This window comes from Aplysia californica, unplaced genomic scaffold (genome assembly GCF_000002075.1).
Source record: "Aplysia californica isolate F4 #8 unplaced genomic scaffold, AplCal3.0 scaffold00013, whole genome shotgun sequence".
Classification (NCBI taxonomy): Eukaryota; Metazoa; Mollusca; class Gastropoda; order Aplysiida; family Aplysiidae; genus Aplysia; species Aplysia californica.
The window spans coordinates 2,283,191-2,297,894 of NW_004797283.1; the positions used below are offsets into that span (position 1 = coordinate 2,283,191).

Genomic DNA, 14,704 nt, shown 5'->3' on the forward strand with positions numbered 1-14,704 from the left:
ATTACTCTCTTCTGAATTACGAACTGCTTTAACTATTAAAAACCCAGGTAATTCCCATATCCTTGCTTTATTTGCTTTATGTTATCAAGATCTTTTACCAGTACTCTTTAATTATTGCTCTTTAAGACTGTTAGAACATCCCAAATTACCTAAAATTGTGGTCGTTTTCGAACTGCCGGTTCGTTGGTTGACACTCATGCAGAAAACGACCAGACAGTTACTCTAGAGCTCTAGCGGGTGTATAATATGGAGGGAAAACTGAATTTTGTTTCAATCTACATGAAACACCCTTATGTCCTCTTTAAGATCCCATCCAACCGGTGCATCAACTTCCAGGTACTGCTACAGGCCACAGGTGCGGGTGACTGCTACTCTTAGACTCACGGTTCTGAACAGGGGGAAAAATCAATTTTCTCTTTTCTTAGTACCACCTCCTAAGGGTATTGTGATTGTTTTCTGCGTTCTATTTGTAGTTTGTGGCCACTTGGAAAGGTCTCAGGAGGTCAAGATGAAACTACCAAAATCCATAAGGAATTTTGTACAGTATTTATACGTTATTTAGTCTATCTTATAAAAGCGGCTTCAGCTCCTATAGGCACAATTCACACAAAGAAAAACCCCGACACATACCATCTATAATAATAGTAAAATAATAATAAATTGCATTTATATAGCGCATTTCCACAAAGAAGTGCTCAATGCGCTGTACAATAATACAAAGAACATATTATGAAGCGCACACCTCCTATAGTAATCCTCTCTCTCTCTCTCTCTCTCTCTCTCTCTCTCTCTCTCTCTCTCTCTCTCCAGTACACCCTTGAGTAAAGACAATCCCGCAAAGCTTACCCAGACACCCTCGCACACATTGATGAATTCAAACAGTCATAAATTCTTACAGAACAGAACAGCATGAATAAACGATACTGAGAGAACATAATAGATACTGAGAGAACATAATAATATTTGTATTGGGAATGTCGGAAATTACAGATTGCTGGACTGAAACAAATGCGTTTTAAGTGCTGATTTAAATTTATAACATCTTGGAAACTGCAGCATAAAACAAATTAATTATTATGCCTTCAGAAATATTTTTTGTTTTACTTTTGGTAGAATTGTTGTTCTTTTAAAATGATTCTGGGAATGTCACACCATTTCCTCGTGTGAGTGTCAGGTTATTTGAAAAGATGACATGATGGCTACACGAGATCCCATGGGAATATACAGGCTAAGCCAAGTAAATGCAAAGAATGGAAATAATATTTCTACAAGTATAATAGTACAGCTGTTTGCTCATTTGTGAGGGATTGAGGGAACGGTTATCACAAGGAACGTATGGACGCTCCTGAAGAGGGATGGGGCAGGGTCATGGAAGTAAGCTGAAAAGGACAAAGAGATAGGGCAGGAATATGAGAATTAGACGAAAGACAACATAAAGAGAGAAGGGGGAAGGAGATAGGCAGAGGAAGATAGATAGATAGATAGATAGAGAGAGAGAGAGAGAGAGAGAGAGAGAGAGAGAGAGAGAGAGAAAGAGAAAGAGAGAGAGAGAGGTAAAGAGAGAGGTAAAGAAAGAAAAAAAGTGCGAAACTGTATCGATTTTACGCCGCTGCAACAGTTAAAGATTATTTGAGAAGCAAGACCTTCAAAATTCACGCCCGTCTCCGACAGGACCGAGCCTACTGAGCAAAGTCATGCAAAGCGTCTTTGTCAAGAAAACAGCCGGTACTGTGCCTTGAACTCCTAAACCTGCAATTACGAGTCTGGTAGCTTAATCACTGGACCTGCATACGCTACTGAGAGGGAGAACGAGAGAAAGAGAGGGGGAGAGAGAGAGAGATAGACAGACAGACAGACAGACAGACAGACAGACAGACAGACAGACAGACAGACAGACAGACAGACAGACAGACAGACAGACAGAGACAGAGACAGAGGGAGAGCGAGAGAGAGAATGATAGAGAGAGAGAGAGAGAGAGAGAGAGAGAGAGAGAGAGAGAGAGAGAGAGACAGAGAGAGAGAGAGGTGGAGGGCGTACAAAAGACAGAAAAACGAAAAATATCACTTGTATCTATGCCTGGCCAGTGAATTTGGATTGCAATGGTACGCACGATGCATACATCACAGAAACAGTGAAAGTCACACACACACACACACACACACACACACACACACACACACACACACACACACACACACACACACATGTATATAATATATATATTTTATATATATATATATATATATATATATATATATATATATATATATATATATATATATATATAGTCACACAAGCACAGAGACAGAGACAGAGACTGAGACAGTGAGACAGAGGCACAGAGAGAGAGAGAGAGAGAGAGAGAGAGAGAGAGAGAGAGAGAGAGAGAGAGAGAGAGAGAAAGACAGAGAGAGAGAGAGAGAGAGAGAGAGAGAGAGAGAGAGAGAGAGAGAGAGAAAGACAGAGACAGAGACAGACACAGAGACAGACACAGAGACAGAGACAGAGAGAGTGCGAAGCACACACGCATGGGGCATGCATTTCGAAACAACTTGTTGACTCGTTTCGTCGTAATCGTAATCTGCTCCCAATCCCGTACCACCGACATGGCTGTCCACCATGCCTGACATTCCGCCCTCGAGTGCTAGTCATATCGTAGCCCCCAAACACAAACGGATACAGCCCTACTCCGGGTATCGACTAGTACTTGTCGCGGGCATTGACATGTGGAAACGGGATGAGTGCCATTAAGCCAAGCTCTCAACAGCCAAGCTGTGCTAGATCAAGATGTCTGAGCAAGCGGCATGAGGAGCATCTACATCCATCGAGCCCAGCGCTCAATGTCGCTTCTTTAGGAAAGTTGTACTTCACATGCTTATGCTTAGAAGAGCGAGAGGTGTGACAGAGGTTGGGGGGGGGGCTGCTTTGCTGTTGTATTGTTTTGTTTTTGTGTTAGAATTTTGCTTTCCAAGACACAGATAGATCATTTTGTAGGTAGCTTTCTTACTAGAATGATAAGATAAAGGAAAAGGGAAAGTATACGGCTGGTATAATGCTTAAAGCAACATTCAGACTAACAGATCATAGCATAGATTCTCTTGCATGTAATTCCACTCTTTAAAAAGTAGTACTTTTCCTACCGATGTAAATAATTTCAACTTGTTATGTGTTGTCTAAACAGGACCAATCTAAAAGGCAGATATTCGGTCATCTTTGCACACATTTTAACAAAACTTTAAACAAATTAAAGTCACCCTGAAGGACATTTAATCTGTCGTCATGAAGAAAATAGACTGAGGTATTCGAAAAATATCACTTTTTTTTCTTTAATTTCAACCAAAATTGAATATTTTTTTATGCCGGTGGTTTCTTACACCCTCATCAACACAATTCAGATCATTTAGAAGGCGGCTTCCGACCCTGTCTGTGGGGGCCAACCGCTGGCTGAAAAGGATACACCATAACAACAGAAAGACGGAAATACTCAATCGCTACACCTTAGACGCTGGTACCAAAATTGAGTAAAACTTAACAATTTCTTTTAAAAAATGAAACAACTACTGTGTGTATCTGTGCATTAAAGAACAAGGTAAAATAACATATCCTAACAAACTCAGAGAAGATAGTGGCTATTTAATGTGTTGACCATTTCTTCCCTGACAAGCTTGAATAATCATAGTGCTGGGCACTGTAAATAACCATGTTTCTTGCTTGATTCTTTTGACATCCTGTTTAACATTGAATGTAAATGTTTGATTGTTTGAGGGTGTCTCAAAAGATCCTGTCTTTCAAAGTCTCCTACAGGAAAATATTGCACTTTCAATGGTTGAATTGGTCAATTTATTAGTTTGTTTGTTTGTTTGTTTGCTTGCTTTAGGGGGAGTTTACAAACTGTCTTTGGCAATGTCAGTTTCTAAATGATTTCTCCTTCAATGTAGAAATATACGTACTTAAATAGGAAATTATAAAGTTTGGGCTTTACCAAAGATAGTATAAGACAAGATGGGCCACTTCTCTCTTTGAGCCAATTAAAAAAGTGTCCTCAAAATTTGGTGGCGCCCTCTTCACAAAAGCGCACTCTTTGCGAACAGAGTTATCCTACTTGAGTTTTACAAAATCAAAGTGAAACTAGCAAGTTTTGGGATAAATTTCGGAAGAACGCTTTTTAAAAATGGTTACGCTGACAAAAAACCTCTTCCGGAGGAAAAGGAGATGGTTTTCTTCGTTTAATTTGACTTTAGAATGAAGGGCGAGAGGTCATTAAAAATTTTTTTAAAAACCTTAAACTCCGCACTGAACGTACCCGAACTGCTGATGAACAGCAGTCGATCTGCGCACGCAAGGAGGTGCTATTCCTATTCTTCTTCTGGAAAAACGAAAGAGAGCTTCAAAACAGACTGCAGCGCCATCTGAAGCAAAGAGCATACTTCCTGCGGACACTTTTTAGGCTGAGTGGCCCATCTTGTCTTGTACTATCTTTGGCTTTACTTAACTTTAGTTGTTGGGTTAAAAACTTGATATTTTACGAACAAATTAATTGACAACTTTGAGGTCCTCTTGGTTGAGGTTTATTTGTTTACATATGTGTTGAAATTAGAGCAAGAATGACTGAGTTATTGCCCTTTTCATCGATCTTCATTTTCTTTTACATACTCAGTATACACCCCCCCCCCTCCCCCGTCTTCTTAACTGCAATTTATTTCCCCGTCGATATCCGACATCAACCCACTTGGGATTACAGGGGGGAGGGGGGCAGTTATATAATATTATTTTCTAAAATGGTTATTTGAAATTAGTTTATTCAAGGTTATACTGACCATTATTAATCCGCAGACGTTGATTCCACACGTCACAAAGATCTATCTTTACATGTTCATGTTTGGTATATACTTTAGTCTACCTTCTTGTCTTCCTTCTTGCTTCGTCCGTCATCTATACAAGTTTCACATTTCTAAAATGACCTTTGTGTGTTTGACGCAGCTTTAGAGCCATATTAACAAAAGGAGACGCGAACATTTATTGTTGAAAGTAGAAATGCAAAACGCTTCTGGGATCGACGGCTGAAAATTATTGTTCACAGTAAACTGCCAATCTAAGCCAAATGAAATATTGGACCAAGCTATTGTAACCACGGACAAGGCCATTGGCAGTCGGTATGCTATGTCATAAGAGCTAGTTTACTAGTTTTCTTCTCGTTTTCAAACTGTTAGCTTACACCTGGTAACGGTTTGTGTAGCCGTACTTTTTAAAGCACAGCTATTTCCAGAGGAATTGTACGTTTTAAGGTGACATTAGTAAAGTAGAGAAATTCATCATGTAACTCAGTATATTCATCTACACCGGTTTCGATTATATAATACATTTACATACTGTTAGTGTAGCTGCATTCTTAAAAGCACAACTATTTTCAGAAGAAAATACCAGGTCAATGTTTAACTGCCGAGGAGTTTTTTCTTAAAGAAACGAAAATCGCTGACATTGTTGTTATTTTTACATATAATTGATTTCATCGGCAGATTGATTCCTAGCCATTAGTTCAGCACTCCACAGGTAATTTTTTTTCATTTTTATCAAAGTTTGACAAGATTAATATCGAAAAAATGGCGCAGTATATAGAGAAGAATTGTCAATACTCATACAGAGAACAAATAAATTCTTACCTTCCAGCAGGTGATTTTTTGACGTACACCCCTTCATATTGCAAATGAACGAGAATTCAATGTCCAAAGTGAACAGATCTCTTCGATTAAGCTGTTCTCTCAGAAAAGTAAATTTGGTATAGCCATCACAGTTCTTTGTTCATTTCTGCAAACATTTTAGCTTCTCCAAGCAACACATTTTCTGTCACAGCATCCTGTGAGCATCTTAACGCATATCCAATCGAATGAATCACTTCACAATAAAAATTGATAACAGTTGTCACAAAACGTCAATTCAGTCCACCAGTAGCTGATAATATAAATGAAAATTGAACATTATTTTAAATGTTGAGACTCCTTGATCAGTAACGCTGAAAGAGTATCCGGTGGTAGACAATTCAATTAGTTTTGTTTGATTTGCACTGCTGCCTGTGTCACATCAGCTGGGTTGGACGCTTAAATCTTGAGAACATCCTCTCAGACAGCAGAGACAAATGATGATACTTGAAGGAGCAGACCAGTGGCAATCGGAAAATGCTGGCCCTTTTCTCATTCTGTAAAAGAGAGAAAAAAAACCATTGTAAACTTCGTTTCTCTTGTTTGCTTGTTTGTTTGTTTGTTGTTGTTGTTGGTGGTGGTGGTGGTGGTGGTGGTGGTGTAGTTTTGTTAATATTGTTGTTGTTGTTGATGTTGTGGGGCGGGGTATAACTTAAGTGTTTTTTAGTGTTCTTCCAGACTTAATGATATACTAAGAAGTGATATGTTTAGCTGGGACGCAGCTTATTTTCCGTTTAACTATACCCCCCCCCCCAATCCCTCTCTTATCTCTACAAAAAAATACATTTTAAAATGGACAGATACATTTTTGAAACTTGGAAAATCGTTAAATCAAAAGTCAAAACCTTCACGTGAAGGCTTAAAAGAGCCAACAAAGAGTGAAACAGAATCTGCAAAAAACCCAAAAAGATAGCTTTGACATTTTATATAACGCCACCATCTGCATGAATACCCGTGTAATCTTTCTTCACCTTTACAACAGAGAGTGATCTGACCTTCGAGAGGACACGGATACACTCCACATTAATTCATAACACCCTGAAGCTTTGAAGTTCGAATTAATGTCTTCTCTCGTACGTTCATCGTCACCACCGCAAAGGATTTCGAAATAATTGCCTTTCAGCTACGATGAATGTCAGACTAGACCATTTGCAAACATGACTCTCTGAGATGTCAAAGTTGATATTTACACAATATATATTGACACTGACACTTCAATACATTCGTGATGTAAACATTATTTTGATTTATATGAAAACAACCCGTTGACATTTGTTCATAGATCAATAGCGCTTTATAAGCACGTGTTTGTAGATCTTTCCCACTCCTATTTTGGATCACTTTGAAGGCTGGCTGCTTCGACTCTGTCTGCTAGTGCCAACCTGGAACGAAATGGGTATAATGTCCCAGATGACGGACAGATAAACAGGATCAGAAAACATCCCGACACGAGAATTAAACTCGCATCTTTTGTGCGACAGCGATAGGCGTTACCGTTACACCACAAACGCCGGTCACTGTGTTTTGCAAGAACAAGTCGAAAGTAAGATGGGTTATACTTTAAGAACGGTAAAAGGAAAAATGAGACTTTCAATTGTCAACTAGTACGACTAAAAGTCATTAAGTGATTGATTTGTATTTACAAACGCTTTTTTCGAAATGTAGTGGAGAGTCTAGAACTTCTGGGAGATACTAAAGATTAGGTTTGTGTCCCATACCCTTAGCCATAATGTCACGGATGGTGTATAGGGGAATGGTTCCCAGATGTTAAAGTTAGCGACTAAACAGTCACGAACCAAATAGGAGATTGTCGCCGAGAGTAAAGGTGAAACTTGATGGCACAGGTAACTCATATACATATATAATATATACATGTTTATTTACTTATACACGTACAAGCACACGCCTAATCACATACACACACAAACATACACACACACACACACACACACACACAAACGTACGCGCGCGCACGCACACACACACACACACACACACATACACACACACACACGCACACACACACACACACACATGCACATGCACGTGCACGCTCACTCACACACAGAAACGCATGCATACAGATACAATAGCAATTAATATATTAAGATACAAAAATATATATATATATTATATATATATATATATATATATATATATATATATATATATATATATATATATATATATATATATATATATATATATATATATATACAGAATCAAAATATGCTCAAGAAATGGAGAATGTAATTTTTATTTTACTGGAAAGCTGCATGGGGGGGGGGGGGGTTATGAAAATATGATGAGCAATGTAAACTTGAAAGTTCTTTTGGTGAATATGTTTCTTGAATACCAGAAGATAACTCCGTTTTCAATGGAAACATTTCAAACATTGAAACTTTTGAGTATCGTTCTGTGATCAAATGTCTTTATTTGCAAGTAGAATCACCAGCGGCAACTTTTGATTTAATTGTTGACAGTTTACCTAGATGAATGCTCCTCTTATGAAACTATTAAATACTGGGGAAAAATACTTTCAAATTGGGCTTGATATCCCACGAGAAGGGCGCCCCTAGGCAAGTGTGCAGTCTTCAAGTGGAAAGGTTACAGTGCCCCATTCTTTGAAACAGTACAGGTGTCATCAAAACAGACAACTTAGAGACTGTTATTTGACGTGCTTGATGAAACTAAATTTATAATCTACCTTGGTCAAGAAAAAACGAAGCTGCGGAAAGGAATCCTCCTGCTGCTTAGCAATGCTCCAGCATACAGAACATTAAAGGCAAGTCCGAGAGCACAGCAGTTTGTCTACGCAATTCTTTTACTTCCACCCTGTTCACTCGAACTGAAAAAAAGTTCTCGAAGGACAGCATTTCCATTGTAATATAGGTGTGCTATACCTGCAGTGGTGAAATAGTTCGAGTCCCATTTGAGGTCATTATGCTCAAGGGTTTTTGAAGGTCAAACAACGACGGTAACGGTGAGTCAGTTTGCCAGGATATTATGTAGAGAAGTTATTAGCATTGTGAATGTCAAGTTTCAACTTTCTAGATTTCTGCGAATTTCATAGAAGAAAAGAAATCAAAAAGTGTAGCACTAAAAGAGGCTCATATGGGTAGTTCGCTTAGAAAAACATAATTAGAAAAAGACAGGTGCAGTTTCTGGAACGCTTGAATCGACATAGAGATCGTGAATGTCTTGCTCTCGCTGAAAAGATAGAAGGCAATATAGCAGAGGTAGACCGAGACTAAATTACTAAGTGAACTTGAACAGATTGGTGACGCGAAAAGTCCAGGATTTTGAGAGATTCCAAGCTGGGAAATGAGTGGCAAACCATTCTGGTTCAGCTTGTCTGTTTCAGATCTGGCACTTGATGATGATGATGATGATGATGATGATGATGAGGATGATGATGATGATGATGATGATGATGATGATGATGATGATGATGATGATGAATCATGAAGGCAGACAGGGAATGTTTCCCGGGTAACATTTGAGGAAGTGTGCAAGGGAAGTCGTTGCCGCTATCCATTCTTTCAAACGACAAAGAAGGTGCTATGCTAAAAGCAAAACCATGTATTTATCAATAAATAATGCAATAGGCCCCTCTCACTTGATAAAAGAGAAACTTTTTCAATAACGAAACAGGCGCCCTCATAAAAGCAAATATACACCTCTGTTTTCATTCGTTTTCAAGACGCTGAAAAAACATTTGCTCGTGGACAAAGATGCAAATGTCATTTTGAAAAAGTTGCACCACCGAACGCTGTGCCCTCAGCCCACTTCCCTCCCTTTCACTCAAAGGGTATATCTGTGTCTGTGTGTGTGTGTGTGTGTGTGTGTGTGTGTGTATGTGTGTGTGTGTGTGTGTATGTGTGTGTGTGTGTGTGTATGTAAGAGAGAGAGAGAGAGAGAGAGAGAGAGAGAGAGAGAGAGAGAGAGAGAGTTTGTATTGTGTTGGGGGGGGGGGGGGGTACGGGTATATATCATAATATGGTGTTTCTGAGCAGAACTGTGTTGTGGTTGTAAAACTTTGAGGTCGACGTTGAACAAACTTATCAACAAAATCTTGATCACAGAACATTATGCTTGCAGTGCGGGACTGCAAAATGAATGCGTTCAATACATAAAACGCCTTATTTATTTAGTGAAGTGCATGATATAAAGATAAGAGTGTTTGCCATATCCCCAAAATGTTAACCTCTTTATTGCAGGTTTTTTTTGCTCCTGATGGGGATTGTATAATTCAATACTTGTTACTCGTTACTTGGGTGAAGGACCGACATCACTGCACTAGGGGAATCCCTATAAGCGCTCCGTCCCCTGAAGAAGCACATCTCGAAGTGTGTAGATGCTGACGGTTCCAAGCAATGTTTGATTCCATAGCCTTCTGCTCTTCCCACTAAGTCGTGATCTTCTGCTGGCGCCCCATCCAATTCAAAGCTCACGAAGTCGCTCAAGATGATGGTATTCCGACTCTTCTTGTACTTTTTTTCCGTTTTTCTCCTACTGAACACACAATATCAGGTTTGTCAGGGAACAGCTTTCCTTCAGGTTTTGCTTTCCCAGCGAGATCATCAGCCCGCTCATTGCCCTTGACTCTAGCATGGCCCGTGGTGATATTCAATAATGTCTTCATGATATATCCTTTAACATTCACGTCACTATATTTGTCATAAAATCAAAACAAGAGAACCTATTTTGATTATTCTCCATCTAATGAATGAACTCCCGGTAAAAGATACCTGTTTTCGGCAATTGCCAAAAACTAATGAAATGTAGATATCGGAGCCATCGTAAAGGTATGTGCCGCAGCCACTGCCACCGGCTCACTGGCACAGCGGTTCTAACCGCGAGTCATAAGCAGCGGCTTGCTGGACCATAAGGAGTTAAACGATTGACGGGTCAGCGTAAACATTTGGATTTTGCCCTCCAAGGCTTTGGAACAGAAGAATGCAAACGAGTTATCAGCATGTCATAGATCAGCTTGCACGTAATGAAAAAGAAGAGGGAAAGATCTCTTTTTCGTGTTTTGCCATCACTGAATGAATAGTTTCAAGATTAGATGCTTGGATTGCATTTTTTCTGCCTGGAACTACAGAAAAAACAACTAAAATATATGTCAAGCTCTTTGCATAGCAAAGAATTTCTTTTATTATACTACCCTGAACTAAATGTGCTACAAAGACAAAAATGACGAATTCAGATTTGAGATGCATAAACAGAATAATATGAGAAAACAAAAAGACTCCCAGGCTTGTGTATGGACATGCTATACCTATATTTACGTACGACTTCGGTTACCAAATGCATTTTATTCCATGAAGTGCGTAATGCCTAATAGCGGTACAGTGCACGTAACATAATGCACTATACAAGGAACCCAGACAAAAACGAGGAGGATATCGCTGAATAGACACAAACTAGCCCCTTTTCAAGATTACCATGAAATGGTTGATGCATAATATATATGACACAAAATGTACGCTATTATTTTGTTCATGTTGAAATATAGCTCTTTATATTTAAGGGGCTACTCAAAGCTGTCAAAAAGCTAAACATTAATACATCTCCCTTCAACTCAATAACAACGCACCGTCCAATCATTCGACTGCACTTGATGTCATACTGTTTGGTGGGCACTTTAAAAATAAAGCCTAACTTCATTATTCATACAGATTTTACAATATCCTGTTTTCTTTACCCGAAACTTTAAAAGGCAAGCAACAATATCTATACTGTGCAATTGGTAAATCAGTTTTTCTGATTTGTTTTATAATGGTTCGAAATGAGTCATAGTATTGCCTTTAGCTGCTGCAGAACGGACATACGAGTCCTCTTCGTAAATAAAGAGTTAACTCAGGATCTCATAAATCAAAAATGCAATGAGGAGGAAAAGGATTCTCATATTTGCACATTTTGGGCTCTCTCCAGATATGTAAATGAGGCTTTTTCGAACAGCTAAAGGGATAGGTTCAAACGGCTTTGTTATGGGAATCGTGTTATAATACTGAAATATGTGTCAGGATATCCTTGGATATCAATGAAAATCAACGGTTTCAAACCCTCAAAGCACAAATAAGTGCCCCAATAAATATGCATGCACACATACACTCACGAACAGACAGACCCATAGACAGACACACAGACAGACCAAGGATTGTTTTACAAAAAGCCATAAATCCTAAAACCGAAAACTGAAAGTTAAAAATGTATTGAACTAAGCACTTAAGTGCCATCAATGAAGATTTTAAAGACTTTCGATACTGCGAAAAGTCACGCAAGTGTAATTGACAGACTGGGAGAATTCGTTATGTTAATTGGGTCTCTCTTGGGGTGAACTCTGATTTATAGCCCCAGGACGGAGAATATTTCGGAGACTTGGGGGATTTTCTTGGCCAACAAATTACCAAATCAGTCCACCTTCGTTGAAAAGAATTAGAGACTGGTCAGTAAAGAAAATTCCATCGAAAGTTGCCTTGGAAACCAATTGGAAAAAATAGGAATTGGGCAAAGGTTTTAAAGAACCGAGTGACGCAATTAGGAGGTGTAGAATTAGGATAATTGCCCAGCCACAAAGTTAATAAACGGCTTCTGCCAAAGTATTGATACTTTTGATGGAGGCTTTTTTCGGAAAAGTACAACCAATGTGATTTATTTCGTTCGAGGGTCTAAGACGATGTGAAACCTCTCAAGACAAGAATGTCAACTTCCTGTTTGCTCATTCCACGGATATTGAACAGACTGTCATTTGACTTTACTTTGAACTGAAGTATTCTGTGGGCTGAGATTTAAAGTATGGTGGCGGGGGGGGGGGTCTCTGGCTTGATTCAGGTCATTCATTTTTTTAAATTTCTGAACAACATTATGTCCTTGTCGATTGATAAAATGCTATAGGTTTGAAGGATTTTTTTCAGCTTTTTAAAAATGTGAAGAAGATTTATATAAACTTACTTGGTAAACAAGAATTCGTAAGTGGGGTGTTTTCACGAGAAGGAATTTTATGTTTCATTCTGAGTACGGTACGGGGAAAGGAGAAAAGGGGGGGGGTATTATTCTATACATGTGAGTTTAAATCAGTTTTTTAATGCTCAACGTTATAATGTTTGTGAAGCTCTGTGTGCTCAGACGAGTGTATGTATGTGTGTGTGTATATATATATGTGTGTGTGTGTGTGTGTGTGTATGTAAGTGTGTGTGTGTATGTATGTATGTATGTGTGTGTGTATGTGTGTGTGTGTGTGTGTGTGTGTGTGTGTGTGTGTGTGTGTGTGTGTGTGTGTGTGTGCGTGTATGAGTGTGCGTGTGTGTGTTGATCTGTGTGCTTGAATACAATACCGTGTGTCAGTGTGTTTTCGTAGGAGTCGGGTCTGGGAATGTGCGTTCTTGTTTCAGAAGTTATGAAAAGAATTAGAGATACCTTAGTCTTCATGAAGGCTGTTTTTCAAAAGGTTTCTGAATAGTATTTTAAAGGCAGAACTTGAGATCCTATCGGTGGATCGAGGGCGTATCGTGCAGTACATTACGTTTTATTGTTTTAGACTACTTGCTCTGCTTTTGCTTCTCCAATGTACATATTGACAACAAGTTGTTATTACACCAAACAACGAAGTGAACCAAAAAGATTATCATAATCCTATTCGCTGTTTTTTGTGTGTGTGTTGTTGTTTGTTTTGGGTTGGGTTTTTTTTTGGGGGGGGGGTTTGCTTTTTTTTTGGGGGGGGGGTTTGCTTTTTTTTTGGGGGGGGTGGATTTTCTCTTTCTTGGGAGTGGTGAGGGTGGTATTTATTTTTGTTGCTGTGGTTGTTTTGTATGATGGTATTTATAGCCTTCTCAACTTAACAATTCGCGATTGAGCAGATTTTTCCCTCCATCGGAGGCTCTCCTCCTTCTGTCCTGAAACTGAACTACCCATTGTTTCCTCTTGAGGGTACCCTGATCGATGATAGCCCTCGGTGTACCGGATATTGTGTCCGCTTCGGAATTCATGACCTTATTAGAAATGGAATCCTACTGAACAGCTTGGCTAATGCAGGAACCGAGATGTCATAACCCAGCTACGAAAAGAATTTTACATTTTCCATCATCTTTAGTGTTAAATCTTTTGCACCAAATACGTCCTGATGTAGATAAGTTTTAAATCAAAATGGTTTGGTCCGTCATTAAGTCATAGGACTAAGATTGAATGTTAAAGGAATTGGAATAAGAAATATTTTCACCACACTTGGATTTGAATTTAGAGCTATCGTAATAGAGACTAAATTCTGCGTCACGCTCCAAGGGCTATATGTAGTGCCCTTTAATAAAAATCAGTAAAAGGGTTGGAAATAAAAAATATTTACCAGTCGAAAACTTAAATGTGGAACATGAGGACAGTTTCCTTACAACTGGTCACTGTCTGCTCAATTCAATGTATTTTTATATTTCAGTATACTGTCAATATCTCTATGTATGCAAAACAATTCACTGTCTATCTGACAGTCTGTTTGTCTGTCTGGATGTCTGCCAACTATATATTTTTATATTCTGCATTTTCATAGAGCAGTTTTTAGGCACCTAATGGATTTGAAACCGTTGATTATTATCATTATTCCTATGAGGGAGAGAACAATAACATGTTCATATTTGAATGATTGCTTCCTTAGCTCCGACAATAACGCATCTGCCTACGAACTGGAATACCTGGTTCAAGAGCTCAAAATGATGTTCATAATCAGTGATTATTTCGGAAGGTTTCACAGCTCTCTATTCGCCTAGTTGGTTCTAACCATAATATTTTGACGTTACTGGGTCTCTTTGAGTACTGTCTAAAAATGAGTATTCTAGTTGAACGAATAATTTAAATCAAACTACAAAGGAAAGGGCCAGTCTCGATGCACAGCAATGTGAATATTTCACTTGTGTAGTTTTCTCTGAGCACTTACTTCAATCGTCACAAATGTTCATTCTTTATTGCTGTTCAGTTTCTATTTTCTACTCTTTTTTCTCAAGGGGGGCGGGGG

General features: G+C 38.8%; 1 protein-coding gene across 1 annotated transcript in view; it reads right to left on the reverse strand.

Annotated features, from left to right (window-relative positions):
• Positions 1 to 14,704, reverse strand: part of LOC118477951 (PDF receptor-like) — a 196,863-nt gene that overhangs the window by 162,007 nt on the left and 20,152 nt on the right. Inside the window, exon 2 of the mRNA XM_035970720.1 lies at positions 5,662 to 6,194. Within this exon, the coding sequence (XP_035826613.1) occupies positions 5,662 to 5,698 (37 nt within the window). The 5' untranslated portion in view covers positions 5,699 to 6,194. The remainder of the gene's footprint in view (positions 1 to 5,661; positions 6,195 to 14,704) is intronic.